Source organism: Molossus molossus, unplaced genomic scaffold (genome assembly GCF_014108415.1).
Source record: "Molossus molossus isolate mMolMol1 unplaced genomic scaffold, mMolMol1.p scaffold_m16_p_1, whole genome shotgun sequence".
In the NCBI taxonomy this organism is placed as follows: Eukaryota; Metazoa; Chordata; class Mammalia; order Chiroptera; family Molossidae; genus Molossus; species Molossus molossus.
Window position 1 is genome coordinate 132,406,737 of NW_023425344.1, and position 24,815 is coordinate 132,431,551.

General features: G+C 40.6%; 1 protein-coding gene across 2 annotated transcripts; it reads left to right on the top strand.

Annotated features, from left to right (window-relative positions):
* Window positions 1-212: 212 nt before the first annotated feature.
* MAP3K8 (mitogen-activated protein kinase kinase kinase 8) lies at window positions 213-23,921 on the top strand. Of its 2 annotated transcripts, none has more exons than XM_036275163.1 (8): window positions 213-277; window positions 5,187-5,545; window positions 12,159-12,326; window positions 14,555-14,816; window positions 16,224-16,330; window positions 20,600-20,752; window positions 21,433-21,679; window positions 22,603-23,921. In XM_036275163.1, exons 2-8 carry the CDS (start codon window positions 5,210-5,212, stop codon window positions 22,731-22,733), a joined length of 1,404 nt encoding a protein of 467 aa, XP_036131056.1. In that variant the 5' UTR covers window positions 213-277; window positions 5,187-5,209; the 3' UTR covers window positions 22,734-23,921. The 2 variants fall into 2 exon arrangements, with proteins under 2 accessions (XP_036131056.1, XP_036131047.1); XM_036275154.1 differs by lacking the exon at window positions 213-277 and adding an exon at window positions 558-654.
* The last annotated feature ends 894 nt before the right edge of the window (window positions 23,922-24,815 follow it).

Sequence of the window (24,815 nt, forward strand, 5' to 3'; positions counted from 1 at the left end):
CGGGGAGGCGGTGGCTAGTGTACGCGGCGCCGCCACTCGGCGAGCTCAGATGCCGTGAGTCAGGGGCCGACGAGGGTGGCCGGGGCTCGTTAGTCCTCTCGGGTCTGGACGACGCACCACGCTCTGGGGCCAGTCGCCCTGGCTCCAGCCTCTGCCACCGCCGAACTCTGGGGCCTCGGCGCACCCAGCCCCGGGGGGCCGGCCGCCTGCTGCGCACCGAGCTGTCGGGGGGTCGTAGCTGGAGCGCCCCGCCTGCGGGGGCGAACAGAGGCTGCAGGTAACTCAGAGTTCGGGGTTTCCTGGGTTGTCTTTGTGGTCTCAGTCCTCTTGATACCCTAGCGGTTCTCATCCAGAAAGGGAGGGTGTTCCCAGCAGGGGTAGACCCCGGGACTCCGCGAGGAGGGGGCGGCGGCGCTTCCGTCCTCGCGCGGGTTGCGGCTGCCGCCAGCGCAGCTGGAAAGCACCTTGCGCAAGGGTCTCACGCGGGTGGACTCGCGGCTCCGCCCCCTTCCTCCTCCTTCCCGGATCCCTGGCGCGCGAGCATTGCCCGGCTGGGTAGTGAGCGAGGAAGCAGGGGTTCGTGTCACCGCGCCTCCAACCGCATCTCCCACCGCTTATGCCTCCCGACGGCTGCATTCTTCCTGCCGAGAGCCGGTGAGTGCACCTCAGAGGCTGCCATCGCCCAAATGACGGGCGCTTTTATCATTTACAAACCCTTTAAAAGCTCCCTTCGTCGTGAGGAACGGGAGGAAAGGAGTGGGGGTGGGGGGTGGCGGAGCAGAGGGCAGTTTGAAGAGCTGAAACTTAATTTCATGCTTATAACTCAGTCAAGGGAGGGTATAGCAGAACACGAATGCCGGGCTTTTGGTCTAAGAGTATTAGGAGGGAAAAAAGTTATCCCAAATGTTTCTCGGTGGTAGGACTCCGAAATTCTAATTTTGGGCGGAGAACAGTGCTTCTAGTTCTGGGTGGAGTTTATCCCGAAAGTCGACAGGGAAGGCCACGAGGGCTAAGGCATGTTTTGATTCAGAATAAAGGGCGACTACAGATAAGAACAGGCAACGAAACACTAATGCACCTTGCTCTACATATCTGTGGCCTAAATCTCAGGTATTTGCCAAGTAGAAGATAATCTGATTCCAGCAGATGCCCCCAACTCTGATGGATTGAGTTTGTGTGCAATACTTCTGGCAGATGACCCTTCAGGACTTGGTCCTATAAGGAAAATAGGTTGATTGACACATCTAGAAGTTTGGAAGCAGAGTGCCTGTGCTTCTATGTAGCTCAACTGCGTCAATCTGGGGCTTTTGGGGAACAAAAATATAATGAGATGTACCCTAAGTGCCAATGTACTCTTTTGGCAGAAAAGTCTTTTAAATGGGAAGTAATACAGGCATGATCATCCTTTGTTAGGCAGAAGCTGATGCCTGTAATCTTAGTCGTTTTCATTCACACTTACTAGGAAACCCTCAACTTTTGTTTATGTCAATGCAAATAGCTAATAGTATGACATTAATATTTAAGAATGGGGTTTCCTCTTGGCTTTATTGATGATTTCTGAAATAATTTGAAGCAAATAATTTTTACTGTATTTGCTCATCTCTCTATTTCTAAAAGTGGCATAGTCATCTACTTTAAGAAGTGGGAATTTTATGAGGATTTTTATTGTAAACCGTATGGGGAAGGATCTTTATTGCTAAAATAGAATCCTTCACAATCTACACTTTTTCTATTGGTGCTGAATAACTTGGAAATCATTAGCATATTCCCTGTTTAATTTTGGCTTGAAAGTGCTGAGGCTCTTTGCTGGGGTATTTAGTGGGCTAACTAGTCATCAGGTTGCTTGGGGAGCGCTGGTTTGCGTGAGGAGCCCTGTCTTGCTAAGGAATTATGCCTGGCTCTAAACACAGTCTTAGTCATTCGCTCTTCCACCTCTTCTGCCCTCCTTCCCTGCCTCCCTCCCCATCCCTCCTGCTCTGCTCCCATCACGAAGTTTAGGGGGGTGTGCATTTAACCTCTAACTTAGGTTTTACATATAAATATACTTGATACTTTCTGCAGGATTTAAAAACCATAACCTGCCTTTCTTCTGTGGATCAGCTGACTGACTAGTAAACTGTACGGACATTTTCCTCTCTTTCTTGAGTCACATACTATTGGGAACTTCATTTTCTATCAAGTCAGCCATTTGATAAGTAAGTCCAGCAACCTTGGAACTTTGCAGCCAGTGGGGTCCTAAATCAGGTTATTTTTGTTTTAACTTCTGTTTTTTAGTAAATTCTACAAGTAGAAACTGCAACTAAATGGCTTGATGAAACCCAAGTTGAATGTTCCTCCCTTAACCTGAGAAATTCCTTTTATAACTCAACAGACTTCAAGACTGTACAAAATCTCTGAAAAGGAGCTTCTTTTGCTGTCTCAGTGTAACTGTGGTGATAACAACCATCAAAGCATTTCATAGGTTTTTGCCTTTTTTTTTTTGTCTTTTGTTTTAGATAGAATCTTTAAAATCTTACTGTGAAGAAGCTGGGGACTAGGTAGCCACATCCCATTTGCAGATAAGAAAGGAGGTCTAATGCAATATCTGCAAAGCCAGGTGGCTGATTCGGTTCTTGTCTTTTATGCACGTAGTAGCATTTACAAATGACACAGCTTATTTCCTATGCATCAGCCACTGCACCAAGCACCTTGTGCACATCAGCTCCTTTAATCCTCACAGCCAGGTAGGCGCTGTTATGATTCCATTTAACAGATGGGGGAGTTGAGGTCCAGAGAGGCTAAGGTACTAGCCCAAGATCACACAGTCAGTAAAAGAGGGGCCAGTATTTGATCCCAAGCAGTGTGAGTCTAGATGGAATGCCAGACTGCAGGATGCTGCATCGCTTTCCTGAGGCACTATTTGTTGGTGGCAGCGAGAATGGCACCAAGTGTTAGATGGATGGGGACCGTGGTTCAGCAACCTCAGCACTTGAGTTTTGGCTAGGAAAGCATTCAGAGCCAAGAATCAAACTATAAAAGAAAGTTTATTTAGAAAGTCACAGAGGTATAAGAAGTGAGTGGTAGAAGAGATGGGCTCAGGAAACAAGTTACAGAATCAAAAGAAGGGCCCTTTGACCTTAGGAGAAAGAGAGCGGGCAGGAAAATTTGCCTGGGGGAGGGGAAAGGCCCAGGTGTGTTCCTGGGGAGGACAACTCACTGGCTCCTCTGTCCTAGGGGGTTTTAAGGGTGGAGATTTTAGGGGAGGTTCCAGGGGGAAGATTCAATATAATATTCATCAGCTTTCCAAGTGTGTCTTTTCAGGGTCGTGGTCTCCACTGATTGGTAGGCACCAGGGCAGATGGTTATTAGCCAGTGCAGCTGATCCATGTCAGCTTGGTGTCATTTGTTTGGTTTTGCTGCTTTTTGGGGGCCTGGAGCTGAAACGCAGAGGCCTAGATGTGTCTGATGTGGGTTAGAACCCTATTGTCCTAGTGGCTTAATGTTAAGTGCTGTTCTCGGGGGGGGGGGGGGGGGGGGGGGGTGCTTATTTGGTTTCCCTCCAAGGGGGTCTAACCTGTATGACTAGGAACATGCCAGGGAGGGTCCAAACCCAGCAATATGCTAGGGGAGGCAAGGGTGCCCTGGGGGCCAGGTCCTTGTTTTCCCAGTTTTGCCTGTTGCTAGGCACCCAAGGCTCTCCATCCTGGTGACCTTCTGCACCTGGCCTATCATCCTTGCTCTTATCTTGTCTAACTGTCAACTGCAAATTCATATGTCAGAAAATAAATGCCAAGTAAGTTAATGACGACACAAAATTGTGTGCCTCTTCTCTTTTAAACACTTTTAAATGTACTTAATTTTTTAAAATTTTATTAAATTTATCGGGGTGACATTGGTTAATAAAATTATATGGCTTTCAAGTGTGCAATTCTGTAATACATCATCTGTATATTGCGTAGTTCTTTTCTGAAATGAAATTCACTCAGAGGCAAGTAGCTGGGTGGTGAGTTGCCTGTGGGACTTTTTCTGGCACCTCCTACTGGAGCTCCAGGTTAATCGAAGCGCCTTTTTGCTCTGAGTGTCGAGTGTGTTCAAGGCTTGTGCTCTTAAGGACCTGCAACATCTTTCAGAGAGAGACTGTGCTTTCAGGAGCTCAATAGTCTAAGTAGACATACAAGCCTCCAAATTTTTTGGGGCCTCTTATATTTTTCTATCTTTGATTTTTTTGGGAATAGAGTTGTTATAAAATTTTGAGCATTTGTTATCCTTGGTTTTCTTTCTTTTTCTTATTTACAGGTCCCCAGTTGTAGCACCTGATTTTGTATATAAAGAATGAAAAACAATAGTGTCTAATATAGCTGGCCTCACTCGTGTTTTGCTTATGATAAATTTGGCTCTCCTGGCCTCTTTTTAAGACCACGGCTTCTAGAGGGTCATTAATCTAGATGTTAAATTAGCCTGATTGGAACCTTGAGATGTATGCTTTGTACTGTTAAAAAATTCTGGTCTCAAGAGAGGACAGCTGATTCACAGATTAAATGAATCTTCTTCCTCTTTCTTATACTCATTGCTGGCAGAAGGAAGACTTGAGGCTTGTCTCAGCTTCTAAATGAGCTGTTTAAGTCAGTTGCAATCAGCATTATCCCTGAAACTTGACCTATCATCATCAGTTTGCTTAAATTAAAATCCCTCTTACATGCTTCTGGTTTCAGGGCCTGAATTTTATTTGCTAGGTTAGCTCCTAAATTTGGTCAAGTAGTTCTTTTTATTTAAAGGCAACAGAGGCATAAAAGCCCCAGAGACCCAAGCAGGGAGGATATCCCCCTTGGGGGAGTAGCATGGTTGGAAGCTAAAAAGGACTAGGAGCCTTAACTCCTAGGATTCCTGAGCTGCTCTTATTCCTGTTTATGTTTAGTGAAAGTTTGTTTTTAGTAGCTATGGCTGATGCCACCAACTTAGTGAGTAAGTGAATAAGGAATAAGCTTTTGAATCTCAGGTTTCCCCTCTGCAAAGTGAGCGAGCTGTACTAAAGGTTATATAAGGTCCCTTTCTTCAGCTGTCCACTTGAATTTACACACCTATACACACAAAGCCCTCTATTTTTAAACAAAGGCATATAGAAGCCCCATCATTTTACATCAGTTTCCCATTGATTTCAAATGCCAATATAAATATAGTAAACGCAGTATTTACGTTTTCTTTTGCAGACTCTCTGGAAAGTACAACAGTAATGGAGTACATGAGCACAGGAAGTGACAATAAAGAAGAAATTGATTTATTAATTAAACACTTGAATGTGTCTGATGTAATAGACATTATGGAAAATCTTTACGCAAGTGAAGAGCCAGCGGTTTACAAACCCAGTCTGATGACCATGTGTCAAGACAGCAATCAAAATGAGGAGCATTCAGAGTCTCTGCTGCTCAGCGGTCAAGAGATGCCCTGGTTGTCATCAGTCAGATACGGAACCGTGGAGGATTTGCTTGCTTTTGCAAACCATATATCCAATACCGCAAAGCGTTTTTATGGACACCGACGACAAGAATCTGGAATTTTATTAAATATGGTATGTTTTTTCCTGGTCAGTTGAGTGCTGTGTGTTCAACGTTACCCCTGCAGCTTCATTTAATGCAGTGGCATTTGAACTTGAGTTAGACTGGCTGCCAGGTATGAATTTTTATAATGTAGTATCTGTAAGAATCATCTTCATGTTAAAGATGCAAGAAGAGTCTTCATTAAAAGTTTCATTTAAAAAAAATTTAGTAGTAGTTCTACAAATAGGGAACAAACAATTTAACAATTCATTAAAAAAACTAACTCATCAATTAGGCAGAAGCGAAAAACTTAATGAGAATTCATTATTTGAGAGGGGAATAAAGACTTTGTTTTTAATTAAAATTTTTGAAAGCTGAATTTTTTGCTCTTTTCTTGTCACATCTGGAATTTTCACAGTATCAATACTAGCTAAATTCAGTTTTTGCAGAAATGTAGTCTGTAGGCAGTAAATAGCTATCTCAAGATTCACTCTCTTTAATTGGCAAAGTCTGGATGACAAATGACATATTTGCTTAGTCATTCCAAGTATGCAAATAATCCAAAATATTGTGACAACACTTTGTTGCCACAAGAATAGATCAGGTGATGTGTTTAGGTGTTCCTAGGCTTCTCTCAGTCTCTTAGTATGTCAAAGGTGAATGTAGGTGCTGGTTAAAGGTGATCTAATTTTTTAAAAAGAATTTACAAAGGAGTAGGTGGTAACTTGCAAAACATGCTTATGGATGAAAGTGACTCCTGTGCCTTTGGTACATCCATATGGCAAAATGGCTCATGTGGGGAGGAGTTCAGTGCTGAATAGTGAATAGTCTGGAAAAGTACTTAATTATTTTGTTTTTATTGCATACTGCATTCATTCAGTTAAAAACAACACAGTAATTTAGGTCAGCTATGTAGTGAATTGTTTTGTTAGAAGCTAGTTGTGTTCATTTGTAGCTCAGTTTGGAGGAAGATTACATTTTGCATAGTTGTGACTTACTTTGGTCTGGTATTCCAAATTATATTTAATAGTTAACAAAGTACTTTACCTAGAATATTGCTCTTGCTAATCATTGAACTAGAAGCAATACCTGATTTTCTTAGCTGAAATTCAGCTGGAGAACTCTGGTTCAAAATGATATATATATGTCTATAGTGAGAAACATAATTGTTTGTGTATTTCTCTTTTTTTACACTTATTTGTCAAAATGGACATTTTAAAGGAAAACATGAAGAATAAACAAATTACTCTTGTAAGTATGTAGAGGCTTAGATACATTTCCCCTAGTCCATCAGACTGGTGAGAGACAGGACATAGACCTTCACTCGGAATGTACAGAAAGGAATTCAGGAAATCTATAAGGAGCACAAAGAAATAGCTTCTTAAAGGTTTTAGAGTTAAAAAACAAAAAACAAAACAAAAACAGAAGAAGAAGAAGCTAATTCAGAAAAGGAGAAATTAAGACATTTAAAGGTAATGAAAATTTTAGATCAACTAAGGGTAAGAGTAAAATGTAAGTTCCTGCCATTGACCCTGTGCTCTGTAAATGAACAAATCTATATTTAGAGAAAATTTAAGAATAAGATGTATCATAAGGCAGGGATCTTAAAAAATTTAAAAAGATTTTTATTTTAAAAATTATCAAGAATATAAAATATAAAACAAGGAGACTTAAAAACAAAACAGAGTAACAGGAGAACCCTAAAATACACAGGAAAATTAGCCCAGTGGTAGATGGCTCTGGGGCCCTGGTTGACTTTCCTGTCACTGCCGTAGGATCAGATAATCCCTGTGACTGCTATAACCTACTGCAGCTCTGTGTTTCCTGGATAATGGCATAGGAATCATGACTTTCCATCTCTGATCACAGCTAGTCTGAGAAGAGATGATACAGGAGGCGAGGTTTACTTTTAGCTCCCTTCATCCTCACATCGTGGTCTCCTTGGAACCATCTTGTGCTCAAGACCTTTCTCTTCCCATGGTCTTCCCCCTAATACCCTGGCAAAACCTTTCTCTTTTGGGCTTCATCTGCTGCTCTGTCTCTCTGCGTTACAAAACGACAGCTAATTATTTACCAAACAGATAGGTTCATGGTAAATCTATAAGTGTACCTACCTATGGACCAAATGCTTTCATTTATGTGAATGCTAGACATAGCTGGAACATCCACAGTGTATTAGGTGCTTTTCTAGTTGCTGGAGATCCAGTGGTGAGCTGTGCTTTTTGGTAGCTTACTGTCTTGTGATTGCAAGAGGCAAGTAAACAGGCAATTATAATGCGGTATAGTACTTGCCAATACAACTACACCATGATTGCTGTGGGGATGGTCAGGCAGAGTACCTCACGCAGCCATGAGGCAGGATAGGGCGGCCAGCAGATTGTCAGAAAGGCTTTCAAGGGGAATTGATGCCTAAGTTATTGAGTTAGCGTCCACCAAATGAAGGGGATGGGGAGCCGAGAGTGTTCCTGAGAAGAGAATAGCATGTGCAAAGGCCAGGAAGCATAGAGACATGATGTGTTCCAGGCAGCCAACCAACACAATGTCTGTGGAGTTAATTAGTTAATTAAGGTGGAGGAACAGGAATTACAACAATACCCTGAAGCACAGGCATGTTAAATGGTGGTTTGCAGGTGTGTGTTCTTTTCCTAAAAATATTTCATAAAGATTTCACCAACTTCCAGCAGGACTAGGGAAGAAACTTTAGGAGACTATTGTAGGGGTTGCTTTGTATAAGAGTGCTACGTTATTCATAACCTACACCAATTCATAACCTGATCTGGGATAAAGAGCCTAAAATCTGTTCCAAATACTTCAGTCTGGTGATGGGGAGCTGAAGGGCCTAAAGGGCGTGTTTCCAGATGTGGTGTGAGATGCTGCATGCTGTTCCTCAGGCATAGTCATGGGGTCCCAGCTTCTCAGGGCTGGAAAAACCTTAAAGATACTGAGTCAGACCCTCCTCTGTCTGATGTTTGTGCCACCCCATTCATCATCTCTAATAATTGCTGGAACATTTTAGTCTAAGCTTGATAATCTCCTGTGATGAAGAGTTGACCATGTAGTGGGGCATTTAATTTCACATTTGGTCAATTCTGATTGTAAAAGAGTCCTTCTTTCAATAAAACTAAAATACATCTCTGACTCTTATTAGTTCTATTTCTATTCTTTGGTCAGCAAAAGGTATATGTGGAGAGTAGTGGTGAAGACTGCAGACCTATGAATTAAAATGCTTTCACATACCCTGGTCAATTTGGCTCAGTGGTTAAAATGTCAGTCTTTGGACCAAAGGGTCATGGGTTTGATTCCCAGTCAAGGGCATGTACCTGGGTCTCAGGTTTGATCCCCAGTCCTGGTCGAGGTCATGTGGCAGGCAACCAATCGATGTGTCTCTCTCCCTCCCTCCTTTCTACTCTGTCTAGGAAAAAAAACCAGTGGAAAATAAATAAATAAAATGCTTGCATATGTATCTCAGCTTTTAAATGGATTAGCTATGTGACCTTGGGCTACTTATCACACTCCCTGTGCCTCAGTTTACTCATCTGTAAAGTGAGTAATGTGACAGCCCATAGAGTTGTTGTTAGAACAAATGATGAAGGCACGTGACCTGTTTACCTATAGTGAGTGTTGAAAGAATGCAAGCCATTGTGGTAGTTGTATATAATTGTTACTCTCCTTCCTTGTGACAGTTCTGTCAATATTTTAAGAATTGCAGGTTCCCCACATCTTCTCTCCTCTTTCACAAACATGTCTCATTGTGTCTTCTACTTCTCATGTATTGTAATGTCAGCTTCCATCATCAGCTGGGTAGCGCCCTCTGAACTCAAGCCTGTCATGTAGCCCGGAGCACAGACGTGCCAAGCTATCTGTGCTGTAACCAGCAGAGTGAGACAGGGCCAGTTGTGCCTCTGTTCTGGAGAATATTCTGTTTTAATGTGGCCCAAGGTCGCATCCATTTCATAGCAGCCGTATCACATAGGTTCCTCTTGAAATTTATTTTCCCTGAAATACCTAAGGATTTTCTGAAGTGCTGCCCCTGGCTCAGTATTATTCAACATCTATGACGGTGATCTGGATGAGGAAATCACAAGCTTATAATGTCTGCACTTGAAGAAGGCTTTGATCAGTTGAAGAATTGGCAAAGATAAGCAGCACAGAGATCCACAAGATCATTTGACAGAACCCCTGGAGAGAAGAAGGGGGTAAAAACATTTCAAACCCAAATGGGGAAGGTCTAGGGCAAGGGGAAAAACCAGGAGCTGTGCAGAACTGCAAAGGGGTCAGCACTTGCTTATCACCTTGAATATTAAAGGCGACCTTGGAGAACTTGAGGGACATTGAGAGGAATGTGGGAGATTGTGAAATGGGGGTGAAGGCACTTTTAGGATTTGATCCAAAGAGAATAAGGTGTGCTCAGTGACATAAACATAGGCTTTTAATAACTGGGTTTTGGTCATGGCTCAGCTTTAATTATAGCTTCATGGAAGATAAAAGGTTCTTATCCAAAGAACAAGAGTGGTGGCTTTGAAACCAGACAGCCCTGAGTTTGAATCCTGACTCTGTCACTGACTAGCAAGTTACTTAACCTCTGAAGCCAGTTTTCTCATCTTTAAAATGGACATAAAAATAGTACTTACCTCATAGGACTGTTGTGAGACTTCTGATGAGATAATGTGTAAAGTACTGAGCACAGTGCTTGGCCGATAATTAACACTCAATAGATGGCTGCTATTATTATTCTTTGTCCTCTTGGATTGAGTAAGAGGACGCTGGGTCAAATTATATTGAAACAAATTTTGGTTAAACAAAAGTAAAGCTTTCCTGAAAGTGAGTTAAACACTAAAGTGGATGACAGAGGCCACGGTGAAATTGGATCTGTAAATATTTAATAATAAGAAAGGCAATATTCAAGTACAGTTGAATGTGGTGAGCATGGTTCTGTCTAAATGTGGAAGGGGACTAGATTGATCACGTTCTTTGCTGTAAAAAGAGGCCTCCGGTAACTTGAGGTGACACACTTCTTGAAAGGAGGTCATATTTCAAACAAGCCACGCCTGTGGTCTGTCCTTAGTCATTTTCCCTCTAGAGCTCTGCACAGGATCCCACACAGAGGTTGTGTTCAGTAAATATTTAATTTTTCAATTTACGGACTTCACATTTCTAAGTATTAGAGTTGTTAGGTTTCATTCCCTAATAGTGAGCACATGTGTTTGTGGAGTGTGTGGCTAAGATCAGCACTAGTGGAGACAGAGTGAATAACCTCATGGTTACTAGAACCGTTCCCGGAGCAGAGGCCTGTGAGGGGCCCCTGTGTCTGCACATGAACCAGGTGTTCACTCTTTCCCCACGTGTTCTGCAGTCCCCTGTACTTGAAATAACTTGATGCTGCTTTATTTTATTTATTTATTTATTTATTTATTTATTTATTTATACTATTTTATTTATTGATTTTAGAGAAAGAGGAAGGGAGAGGGAGAGAGAAACAGAGACATCGATGAGAGAGAACATCGATTGGCCGCCTCCTGCATGCCCCCCACTGGGGATTTGGCCCACAACCTGGCCATGTGCCCTGACCAGGAATCGAACCAGCGACCTCTTGGTGCATGGGTCGACGCTCAACCACTGAGCCACACTGGCTGGGCTGATGTTGCTTTAATAGTTTCATAATTTCTGAGTTTATAATCTGAAGTCATATTATTACTAATTATACTGAGGAAAAACGTGTATTTTTGAGATACTTTATTCCTTGGAAGAATACTTAAACATGTTTTAGGCCTTACTCACGGTCATATCTCCTGTGGACTACGTTATTTATTTGTTTTAATTTTAATTACTTCTCTTTTTAGTTGTTGACTCTTTAAAGATTGAGATAGACTTTATTTGTAGTAAAATACACACATCTTAAATGTGCATGCAGTTTGATGAGTTTAGACGAATGCACGCACTTGTAACTTGCACTGTTGTCAGAATACATCCCTTAATTTTTGAGTGGACTGGTTTTGAAATCTCTTGTTCTGAGGGCTTGCTCATAAACTCTTAGAGGTCAGGGGTCATCTATCTGTTATGTATAGCAGCTTTCTCAGCACCAAACACAGTGCCTGACACATATTATGCACTCAATAAATATTAAATGAGTAAGTAGATGAGAAACAATTCCGCCCTTACTTTATTTAGGTAGCACTGTCAACTCATAGCTCTGGCATAACACATTGTTTTTCAAAATCCTTCCATGATCATCAGTTTATTTCTACACTCTCTCTTTATGCATCATGTATGGGTAAGAGCTATGTGGACTAACAGGTTAGCACATTTTAATTGGAAGCAAGTCAACTGGCAGGCACAGTTTATATATGTGCAATCTTTATTTTCAACCTCTTGGTCACAGTAGTCATGCTCCCTTAGATAAATCATTTTTAAAGTTCTATTTGGCAATTAATGACTCCCAAGTAGATGGAAATCGGATCAGGTCTGACCAGGGATGGACGTGTTTCTGTTACAAGCTTTCTCTGTCTTGCTGAAACTCTAAATATAGTCTCTGTACACTGTTATGATTACACACTGTGACACTGCGTGTAGGAATGCAATTAAAGGGCCGGTCTTAGAAAAGGATTTTGCTGGATTCTCACCCTCCCACAATTTTATTTGTTGTAGGTAATCACTCCCGAAAATGGACGCTATCAAATAGACTCTGACGTGCTCCTCATTCCCTGGAAGCTGACTTATAGGAATATTGGCTCCGATTTTATTCCTCGGGGGGCCTTTGGAAAAGTGTACTTGGCACAAGATATAAAAACTAAGAAAAGAATGGCGTGTAAACTGGTATGTACTTTATAACCAGACAACATGAACTGCATTGCATTACTCAAAACTTGTTAGCCTCTGTCTAGGCTGCCCTGTCCAAAAACATCTATATTTTATGGATTTGCTTGCTACCTGGGCCATTCAGCCCCTAAATCTGCCTAAGTGCTTAGTTGATTTTAATCCAGCTTACCATGATAAGAAAAGAAAGTGCTGGCTAATTTAGCACCAGTTTGGATAACATCAGCTCTCCCGCAGGAGCAAATCCTTGCGCTGCTCCATTACTCCCACCCACTGGGGAGGGGGTGCCAGGCAGGAAAGCAGAAGCTGAGAAAGCTGCAGGTCTTGCCAGGACTGCAGATTAAAGGGCTGAACTTCAATAGACCAATTCTTGAAAAGATACTATCTCTTCTTATTAACCAATCATTGGTGAGGTGCCCCCACTTTGGAAGAGTGTATGGCAGTCTCTACCTAAGCTGAACGTGCACAAGCCTGATGACCCAGAAATTCCACTCTGTTGGTACACACCCTGTAGGCATGTGCACATGGTCACTGAAAGCTATGCACTAGAGTGTTCATGGCAGCATTATTTGTAATAGTCTCAAACTGAAAAGTTTCCAGATGCTGAAATGTGGTATATTGACACAATGGAATTCTGAATAACCAAAACAATAAATGATTTACAATGATAATAATGTAGATGAATCTCATAGTCATTATGTTGAACTAAAACAGCCAGACACAAAATAAGATCTACAGTATGAGATTCTACTTACATAAAGGCCAAAAATAGGCTGCCCAAATCCATGCTGTTGGAAGTCACATTAGTGGGTGCCCCTCAGGAGCAGTGTCTGGAAGGGGTCCGGAGGGCTCTCAGGGTACTGGTGGAGTTCTGTTTCTTCATCTAGATGATGGTCACATGGGTGTGTTCACTAATAATACATTGAGTTGGATACTTAACTAGTTTTACACTTTTATATATGTTTTATTTTAAAACATTTTTAAGTGCAAAATATCAAACAAACTCACTTGATTTAACAAAAATAAAATTAAAAATTGCTAAATATCATCTTAATCTCTGTTATCGTAATTAAAAGATTGATAATATGTTGGTTTCATTTGTTTTTCATAAAGATTTGGTATAATATCTAGTATTAGAAGAAAAAAGATAGGTATCATAATAACCATAAAAACCATATATAAAATTTGGTTTTTAAGCAAAAGAAAAGCACATAAGATGATTAACAACCTCAAAAATATTCAAAAGAGGGTAGGCTGAAGAGTGAGATCCTTTTCCTTGAGGGAACTACTGTTAATGGGATATGTACCCTTCCAGAAAGTCTCTGTGGGTATATGTATGTATAGTTAAAATTTTTTTTGAAAATGTGAACATAATATATGTACTTCTGCATCTTGCTTTTTTAAAAATTTATCTAACACTATATCTTAGAGACATTTCATATCTATCTGTACTGAAAGATTTACTTCTTTCTTTATTAATGACTTTTGATTTCCTATAGAATGATGTCCAGTGCTTATTTTAAATGCATTGTTAGAGCATGAGATGTGGGACCAAAGACATATTATTATTTCATGACAAGAAATATTGAAAATATGACCTAAAACCTAAGTGCTATAGAAATTACATATATAATAGCTAATACTTTATCTCTCTTTTGATTCCATCATAAATGGTTCTTTGGATTTCTATACTCTAAATGAAAATAATAATTTATACATTCTTTTAAAAAAAATTTTTATTTTCTTATTTTGAATTGTTTACCTAAAGCTGACATAATGTAAAGGCAGATCTCAAGTTAACATTCTTTTAACTAAGCAGTACACTTTTATACAAATCAGGGTATCCTTGAAGGCACTGATTTATCTTCTGGTTTGTGGGTTGACCTAGATCACACTCATTCCTTGGTATCTGAGGGGGATTGGTTCCAGGAAACCCCAAAGATACCAAAATCTTCAGATGCTCATGTCCTTTAGTTGGCCCTCTGTATCCATGGGTGTGGAAACTGCAGATACAGAGGGCCAACTTTATATATATATATATATATATATATATATATATATATATATATATACACACAATTTTTTTTTCTCTATTGATTTTAGAGAGAGGAAGTGAAAGGGAGAGAGAGATAGAAACATCGATGAGAGAGAATATTGATTGGCCGCCTCCTGCATACTATATATATTTTTTATTGTCCTGGTATCTTACTGGTATTTTTGTGTTTCAGATCCCAGTAGATCAGTTTAAGCCATCTGATGTGGAAATCCAGGCTTGCTTCCGGCATGAGAACATCGCTGAGTTATATGGTGCAGTCCTATGGGATGAAACTGTCCATCTCTTTATGGAAGCAGGCGAGGGAGGGTCTGTTCTGGAAAAACTGGAGAGCTGTGGACCAATGAGAGAATTTGAAATTATTTGGGTGACAAAGCATGTTCTCAAGGGACTTGATTTTCTACACTCAAAGAAAGTGATTCACCATGATATTAAACGTGAGTTATCTTTGGATATGTACCTTTTTGGCTTAAAGAGACTAGTTAGACAAATTCCTTCAATCTAAAGATTCTTAGTGGCAGGGAGCACAGCTCCCATGGAGCACCTTGCACTTCCCTCCACTCTGCTTCTGAAACACCTTCTGGAATCCAGAGGGGTCACTAGAACTTTCAGCGCCATAAGGAAGGGTGACTATCCAATTGTGGAAAAGACCAGAGTCACACATCTATTAAGTACTGCCTCTGCCCTTATGGCTTTTAAAATACTAATTTACTTAAAAACACATACATATAGCCACATCTTGTTGAGAAACAAATAGCTTTTACATTTTGAACATAAATTTGGCAGTAGTTCATTTGACAAGCCTTCACTGAGTGCTTTCTAGGAGTAAGATGAGGAAATATGTAAGAGAGATCCACTATGGACCCTAGTACCCGATGATCAGTAGGACTAGCAAGACTTACTAAAACAAAACAAAACAAAACAAAACAAAACAAAATGGGTATTTTATTTTATTTTTTTAGAAAATGGCCTGATAATATTATGCTTATATCACAGAAGTTGAAACTCAAGCTCCTGAGCATTATTGTGGTTTTTTTTTTCTAGCTTTGTTGAGATATAATTGATATATAGCATTGTGTAAATTTAAGGTGTTTAATGTAATGATTTGATATATGGGTATATTGCAAAATGATTGCTGTAATTAGGTTAGTTAACACATTCATCACCTCACATAGTTAAAATTTTTTTGGTGGTGAGAACTTTTCAAATCTACTGTTTTAGCAACTTGTCAATACACAGTACGCTATTGTTAAGTGTAGTCACAATGTTGTCTATGTTTAATTCCCAGAAATTATTCATCTCATACCTGAAGTTTTTACTCTTTGACCACATTCACCCATTTCCCCTACCCACTGGCTCTGTAACCACCAGTCTGTTCTGTTTCTGTGAATTCGTTTTTTTAGACTCCACAAATCTGAGTGAGATCATACAGTATTTGCCTATCTCTGTCTGACGTATTTCACTTAGCATAATGCCCTCAAGGCCTGTCCAGGTTGTCACAGATGGCAAAGTGTCCTTCTTTTTTTGTCTGAGTAATATTGAATTACACACACACACACATATACACATACTGGGTATCACTATTCTTTGTCCATCAATGGACATTTAAGTTGTTTCTATGTTTTAACTGTTGTATCTTGAACATTGTTAGTGGCTACAATCATTTATGTCCCCATTGGCTGAATTCTTGACAGATCTGAAGTGATTTTTACCTACACTCTCAGCCTCCTCTTTTGAGTATATTACACACATTTCAGTAGGGAAAGCATTTGAATCTATTCTAATTTGACTTGTTTTTTTGGATGTTTTCATTTTATTTACTAAAAATGTTCCTCTCTTTATAGCAAGCAACATTGTTTTCATGTCTACAAAAGCCGTTTTGGTAGATTTTGGCCTAAGTGTCCAAATGACTGAAGACATCTATTTTCCTAAGGACCTCCGTGGAACAGAGGTATAATTATATTCCCACAAGAATGGTTGATATCTTATTAATAGTAAAAATATAAAATGTTCTAGCACTACTGCACAAAGGACAAAGAAGGGGAGAAAGCCATTGCATTAAATTTTTATTATCATTGGAACATATTTAATGAGTACTATAAAAATTATATTTTTTAATCCTCACAATAATCCTATTATTGGTAAACACTATTATTATAAGCAAGTACTGTTATGATTCCCATCTTACAATAGGAAAAAAGATTGAAGAGCTTAAAAATAAAATACCCCAAGATTCTCAGTGAGTTAGAGATCTGGGACTTGAACCCAGTATTTTCTGAGTCTAGTCTAAGATCTAACCACTGTGTAATTTTTTAATATAACTAACATATATATATTCTTAGTTTAACTAATATTACTGTTTTGATTAATTTATAGCCAACATTTTTATGGTCATTAATAGTATTTATTGAGAAGTGACAACATTTTAGCCTATCTTTAATCCTAGGGATCCTATAATAAACCTTAGTTTATCATAGCATAAATAAATCTTATTGAAGATATGAACTAGTTATAATACTTGTTTTTGAATAAAAATAAAGAAAGAAACAAAACTTTTCTGTATCTAAATGAGAATCAGAGAAATGCATTCACACATGGGCTTTCAAATAATATATTTAATTTAACATTCACATGATTAAGCTGAATAGTTGATTCATATATTGAGTTTCTGTTGAGCAGTTGCTATATGGCAGTCTGTCAGAACACTGGACAAGGTCAGTAAGGATCATGCCCTTGGTTGTATTTCAGCAGTCCTCACTTTTTGGTGAAAGGAGCTATGTTAAATTTACCTGAATTATTAACAGATCAACAAGTTAGTTCACGGTTGATTATGATGGAAAATGGGGAATAAAATTGGGAAGGTAAATGGGTGTAGTGGCTCTCGTGCATGTCCAGTATGATGGGGCTTTACCCACCTCCCAGCCCCATGCCCTTCTCTCCACTGGAAGTGCCCCCAGAAAATAGAGGGCACTCGGCTGCATCTTTGCCTCAAGATTACCTGGTCAGTCGGTTCTTTTCTTTGTTAATCCTTACCCGAGGATATTTTTCCATTTATTTTTAGAGGGAGTGGGAGGAAACATCGATGTGAGAGAGACCCTGATCAGGGCCGGGGATCAGACTTGCAACCCTGGCATATGCCCTTGACCGGAATCAAATCTATGACCCTTTGGTCTGCAGGCCGATTCTCTAACCACTGAGAAAACCGGCCAGGCCTACCAGGTCAGTCTTAGTGTTCAGTCAAATAACAACCCTTAGTCTAGCTGGTAGATATATTGATCGTATTGAAAAAAAAAAAAATTCAAGACAAGATTTTGTAAGCCTTCTCTTAACTCTCAGAGCAAAGACTCTCCTGGGCAGCAGAAGAAATCTTTGTTTTTGTTGATATTACTGAAGTTATTCTGGAAAATATTTGAGAGAGGATTCTTGATACTCATCTTTGAGCAGAATAATATTCAGAAGAGAAAACTTTAGACTTTTTTTTTTTAATGCGTTAGTCTTGGATCTTAAGAATGCATAATTAAAGCACAAAATCTAAGACTTAATGCTTATGACATGTTTATTTTGGGAAAATGTTCAGCATATTTTGGCATTAGTCAGAAGTTTAGATATGTGACAGTGTACCGTTTTTCCTGGAGCCAGCTTGAGAAACAAACTATTTATGGTATTAAAGATGGAAAATACCTTTTTTTTCCTGGCAGTGTGAACATTTTGCAATGTCTGGAGGAAGACATGCCCTTTCTGGGATTCTCTAGCAGAAAAAGAATGTGAGCCTGAGTATGAGATAATAACATAGTGCCTACTTCTGAATAGTATACAGATTAAGTTATTTTCACCAAATGTGAATTGCATTTTATGAATTATTAACTGGCTTAGGTGTTTAATGTTTATAGTTATAAACTCTCTTCCAGTCAACCTACATTTTTACTATCTGTACTCAGGAACTGACATTTGATAATGAGCAAGGTTGTGAAGTCACCAGTAAAATCTTTCAGCAAGCTTATATTTACTACTCGTACTGAAAGAGCCAGTAAGGTGTAGTGAGTCAGAGTCAACCATGCAGATTTGCTTTCCATTAGAGCTGGTTCACTCGGCTACTTCATAGCTGTGCATGATTTCTGATCCCTGCATATATGCAGATGGGCCCCGCACCCTGGGTGAAGCGCTGCCCCTCTCTCCTACCTGCACATCGCTCGTCAGTGCAGACACTGGTCACCTGTGCTTGATCTCTTTCTCTCCGCATTTACATTCAGAACAATATACTGTAATCACATAGTGTATATAGGGGTCGGCAAAAGCAGCTTTATAGTTGTGAGTACATGAAACACAGAGTTTATTCTTGTAGTATTATTTATGAATTATTGTATTATTTATTTGTATTACAACTGTAAACTTACTTTTGCCCACCCCTGTATACAGGGTTAATCTGATATATATTCGATTTATTGTTTTTTAATTATATGGTACAGAGAAAGAGTAAGTAATTAATGTGAATAGCTAATTGGGATCGCTTTTATAGCATGATCCTTTAAAAAATGTTTTTCTTTATTGATTTTAGAGAGAGAGGGAGAGAGAGATAGAAACATCAATGAGAGAGAACATTGACTGGCTGCCTCCTGCATGCCCCCCCCCCGGCCAATCAGGCCCACAACCTGGGCACGTGCCCTGACCGGGAATCGAACCCGTGACCTCTTGGTGCATGGGTCAACACTCAACCACTGTGCCACACTGGCTGGGCTATACCATGGTCCTTTTTAAAAAGTTTTTATTCTCTTCTGATTTGGTGTTTAGTTTTTATGTAAGTTAACATGTAATCATCACATGTGCGGGGACACATACACACACACACACACAGTCTCTTCCCCTTTCTAATAAACATGCTGAGAGATGAGTGCCTTGACTCCTGATGGGTCCCCTTATGCTCGTGCCCGTGCCTGAGGGCAAGCCACTCTCAGAGAGCCTCACCCTGGACCCACCGGCCGTGTTTCATGTCTTCAGTCAGCCAGCCTGCAAAGTCTTTGAACAACATTCCCTGCTGCCCTGGCTCTTGCAGAACTTGAGGAAGCTGGAGCTCTGAGCCGTTGAACCATGCAGCTCTGGGCGATCTGCCCGAGGGGCAGCAGCCAGGTCACCAGCTGGGCAGGACACTGCTGTCCCAAATGTGTAGTCACAGAGCCTGCAGAGCCCTGTTGCACAGCTGCTGTTGGTTCCACCAACAGTAAACATGTTTTGCCTAATCCTTCTATTAGGGGGAGGAGGTGGGCCCCGCTACTGACAGTTAATTCTCCCCACTGCATTGATTGTAAAACTTGGTGATTATATTTAGTAAGAAAGTCTATCAGGATCTGTCTTTGCTTCAGGGGAAGTTTGAGAACAGGAGTTTGGTTGGTCAGTTTGCTAAGAGAGAAGAACCAGCTAGCCCAGAGTTGTGTTGTAGGAAGAAGCTGGGTGGGGTGTGGATGGGGAAACTGGGCAATTTCCCCTGTTTTTACAAGCCAGTTCTTTACTTATTTACTCTGAAATGTATTCTGGGAACAATTGCCCCCTTCTCAATATTCAAATTAACAGACAGTGTAGAAATACCTTCAAGGGAAATACTATTAATTAGAATATGCCTGGACCAGCCATAAATCCAGATCACTGAGCACTGGTGTTCATTCTTGTTTTCTCTACCTTTTGAGGTTTAGAAACAAGCACTTCTTAGAGAAACTATTTCTAACCCTAGACTGACTTTTCCAGCAGCGACTCATGAAACCAAATTGAACTTCCACAATGCTAACATGGCAGTCACTGGGCTGCAGGGGAGACAGAAATGGGAAGTAGTTCACAGAAATGACTGATCAGGATCACTTTTACAATACTGACATTTTAAAGTTCTTCTCTTCCAAGTGATCAGTGTTAGTTAATACCATGTGGACTTCTGCCAGCTTTTATTCATGAATTTAGTGACGAACAGGAGGTAAAGAAGGGTACTTGTAGTGTCCATTTCGATGTGAAAGGAACTGGTGCTTTAGCGGCTGCATGCGTCAGTGCTTTGCAGCTTCGACGAGCAGCGGTCCCAGGTGGCTCTCTGTTACTCTCCTGAGCACTGCAAAGGTGCTCTCCTGAACGGAAGAAGCGTGCAACAAATATGGTACGAGGGGATGAGAGAACCGGATCAGGGAAATGGAAACCCAGAGAAGTGAGGGAAGTGAGACTGATGTTTCCTGCTCTTCTTTTTCAGATTTACATGAGCCCAGAGGTGATCCTGTGCAGGGGCCATTCAACCAAAGCAGACATCTACAGCCTGGGGGCCACACTCATCCACATGCAGACGGGCACCCCACCCTGGGTGAAGCGCTACCCTCGCTCAGCCTACCCCTCCTACCTGTACATAGTAAGTGGGGGTCAGCCAGGGCTGAGCGGGCGGGCGTCCACTGCTCAGGAAAGCCGCTTCCTTCCTGAGAGATGGTGGTAAACTAGTGACCCACGAGAGGCAGCTGGAAGTTCTTCCCACAGGGAGGAAGCCCCAGTCTCATAAAGAAGGCATTGCTATTTTAGTGGGAACTTAACTAAAATGTATGTTGAGGCATTAGTTATATGCTATTGTCTTAAACATGTAATGATAAGATGCCACTTAGTAGTTTCAGAGTAGCATAAATCTTTGAGCCAAAGCAGTTATATATGTTCTTTGAACACTTTAAAAAGAAAAGGTATTAGATTATAGATCCCCACACCAACTTGGCATATAGTGAAAAATGCAACTCTCATTTTATGGGGAGAGATTGAGGAGCAGATACTTCCCCATTACGAGGTGGTGTCCTTGGACCACTGTTGAGATATATAGCTGTCACTGTTTATTCAAACCTAGCGTGTATCTTTGCACTGAGCCAAAAGATGGGTTTAATTCAGTGTCCTTAGGAAATTAGAAGGCAACTTGTTTCAGGGTATGAACTGTATTTTCTGCAGGGCATGAGGTGGGAAACCAGTGACTTTCTAGGTCATGTTACTAGAATACTTTCCCTGTTGAGGGGATATTTTCATATGTTGATGCTAAGAGGGCTGTTTTGTTGACAGATCCACAAGCAGGCCCCTCCTTTAGAGGATATTGCGGATGACTGCAGTCCCGGCATGAGAGAGCTGATAGAGGCGGCCCTGGAGAGGAACCCCAATCACCGGCCCAGGGCAGCAGACCTACTAAAACACGAGGCCCTGAACCCCCCCAGAGAGGACCAGCCACGCTGTCAGAGTCTGGACTCTGCCCTCTTTGAGCGGAAGAGGCTGCAGAGTAGGAAGGAGCTGGAACTTCCTGAGAACATTGCAGGTACGGACACGCTGCTGTGTGCACTGCCTATGGCTCCCCTCCTGTTTCTGTCTGTGTCACACCACTGACGGAACTGCTGAGACCACTTGAAAAAAAAAGAGTGATTTCTTGAGTGCCACAAGGTTTTTGAGAAATCTGAGGAAGAATGTTAGCAAAAGCATTAAATAAGATAACTATTTTACCAGCAAGTTATAACAGGTTTTTAGTGCAAATGTAGGCAACACAGTCATTGAGAATTGCCTCTGACTTGCTTTTTTGCAACAGAGAATATCATATGTTTTTAAAAGCAAATCGAACATGCCAGTTTTGCTGCTGATAAAGAGCGGGGTTCTTCTGTTAATTCAGTTATGGTGAGCCCCGCCAGTCCTTGCTTGGAAACCTCATGGCACTGCTCTGCCCAGACAAAACATTGAGTTTAAAGTCAGTGTGCATTTCTGTCTCCCTTTGCTTAAAGTCTCTCTGCCAGTTACGAATCTTTCCCATTTAGGAAAATCAGTACATATTTGAACAGCATTGAATATGTGTGGAGAGGGGTTTCTATTTTTGCTGTTAAAATCTGTGGCATTCCTAATCGTTTTAGGTCCAAACCCAGATGTCAGGCCTGGCATGCTTGTTTGCATTTCTGTGCTTCTTGTCTGACTTTTCCTTATTTAAAGAGAACCATCTGGGATGTTGGAAATGTGCTAGGATTTCTAGCTAATTTGACTCTTTTTTGAACTCTTTTTTGAACTCCTCTGTGTATGACATAGGACACAAATTAGCACATGGTGTTCAACTCTGTAGCTCTTCAGTAAAACCAGGGCTTGAATGCTGTTTCACTAGGTCCAATCTATTTTTTTTTTTTTTTTCAGAAAGAACAGGTATTTATTATTGAACATGTTTCCTGGTCATTTATTTTATTTTTTCAATATTTCTCTTTTCAGATTCTTCATGCACAGGAAGCACTGAAGAATCTGAGATGCTAAAGAGACAACGTTCTCTCTACATAGACCTTGGAGCCCTGGCTGGCTATTTCAACCTTGTCCGTGGTCCACCAACATTAGAGTATGGCTGATGGTCGTTTGTTCTAAATAAGACAGTTTTTTATCTCCTGGAAGCTAGTTCTGCCGACTCTACCCAGGGGCTCTGTCTACTGAATTGTGCCGTTTATTAGCAGGCAGTGCTGGCTCCCATGACTCATGAATGTGTCTCCACATGGCTCCTGTGTGTTTGATTTGTGGAGCTGCCCTGGTACCCACCAGGTCTAAAGCTCCTTGTTTCTCAGATGGTGTGACTCAAGGGGAAGAATTAAGTGTTCCTAGAAGGATCATTTCTGGTGACTGATTTCGTGTACTGTGCACTTTGATCAAAATTTTAAAAATACCAATTACGAGAATAATATATCAGCCTGAAATTACTATTCTTGGTTCTAACCTAAGTATGGGAACTTTACTTAACTCAGAATAGTCATTTTGTATATACTAGTGTATATTATGCACTAACTCCTTGAGCCGTTGTTGGAATATTCTAGGTTAAATTAAAGTCATTATATTTTGGGTGAATAAAATAACTTGAATATTATAGCAATAAGCTGAACTAGTGTCTTGAAAATGGCTGATTGGTGAGGAGCCACCTGACATCAGGCCACTAGTGATGGGTTCTGTTATGTTCCTATGGAAACGTTTTATACTGTACATGCTTAAAACATTTAAAACATGATGTTTTGAATGTGGATAAAACTGTGTAAACCACATAATTTCTGTACATCCCAAAGGATGAGAATGTGACCTTTATGAAAACTGGAAACTTGTCCTTTCTTAATGATGCTACTTTTGTAACTCCTGTGACTCTATTTTCTTTTAAGCATCTGTATATTAAAATAGCATACTATGTATGTTTTATATCAAATGCCTTCATGAGTCTTTCTTATACATTTTTTTTAACATTGTAAAGTATGTGACTATATTTACTTAAAGTATGTTTTTACATCATGCAAATGAAACCAATACTGTTATCCAATATGATTAGTCAAATCAACTGAATAAATTCAATATTTTGCCTAATTATTGTGAAAGGTGTGATTCTAACCCGGGACTGGAGGTGGGCTCAAGGAGTTGGGATATAGGTTGGAGAACATGTATCATGAGGAGGCAAAAAAATACTTGAGAGCTTTGCAAATTGTATGTACGTTCCTCTTCTATTGCTGCGGTATCAAGCTGTTGTCATCTAGTTTGGGTTGCATCCCTTCGGTACATGGAGGCAAAATAATTGTGAGCCACTGCTTCAGGCTAATGGTTCTGTTCTGGATCTTGTTTTTCTACATTTATACTTCCTAGGAATATATACTTGTGTGCTCTGTGCCTATTAGTCTTTGCCAAGTTAATAAGTAAATTGCCTTTGTACAAGATAGACTTCAATCATGCACACCAAATTCTAGTGAAAACTGTTGAATGGGAGTTCAAGCCATCATTCACTGAGTGAATAGTATTACACTTTCACACATGTTATATAAAACACGCCAGCCTGTAATCTTCACAACACACACGTGAAAGGTGCATTGTTACCGCTGGTTTTATTCAGAGTGGGGAACAAAACCAGGAAAGAAACAGCTGGTATTTAAACCAGATCTTTCTGACTTCATTGCTCATATTCTTTCTCATGCTGTGCTGCTTACAAAGGATAGACCATTTCCCTGCAAAACAAGCATAGTGCCCCCACTGGGATTCAGGTCTCTACATAAGGGTGAGGTGGATTGACCACAAAGCTAACGGAGCTTCAGCTTCAGTTCCTCACTTGTGGGGGCCCCTCCAGGACCCTGTGCCCACTTCTATATTTTCCCTGATCAGACTCAATGAAACTGGGACCTGATGATTTTCACAAAAATGTAAATAGTCAATATGGATTGAGTTCTGGTTAACAAATTCCACTTGGAGAAGACCATTCCTTTGAAATAAATTGGAGCACTTGCGGAGAGAATCGGTGATTTTTTTATTTCCACCAAGAAGTGATCTGTGGTGGTGGCTGAGAAAGCAGTCAGGAGAGCTGGGAGGGGTTCAGGGCTGGACCTGTGCACTGAGCACTTGCAGAGCTGTTGACCTGGGAAGTCAAACATTGCAAGCTGGGAGGGGTCACTAGCTAGAGAATCAGCTTGTGAGAA

Excerpts from the sequence above, each read along its gene's own strand:
- MAP3K8 (XM_036275163.1), top strand. The coding sequence starts at position 5,210 with ATGGAGTACATGAGCACAGGAAGTGACAATAAAGAAGAAATTGATTTA. Across the intron at positions 14,817-16,223 it reads GATTCACCATGATATTAAAC|CAAGCAACATTGTTTTCATG; the intron begins GTGAGTTATCTT and ends CTCTCTTTATAG. Across the intron at positions 16,331-20,599 it reads AGGACCTCCGTGGAACAGAG|ATTTACATGAGCCCAGAGGT; the intron begins GTATAATTATAT and ends CTTCTTTTTCAG.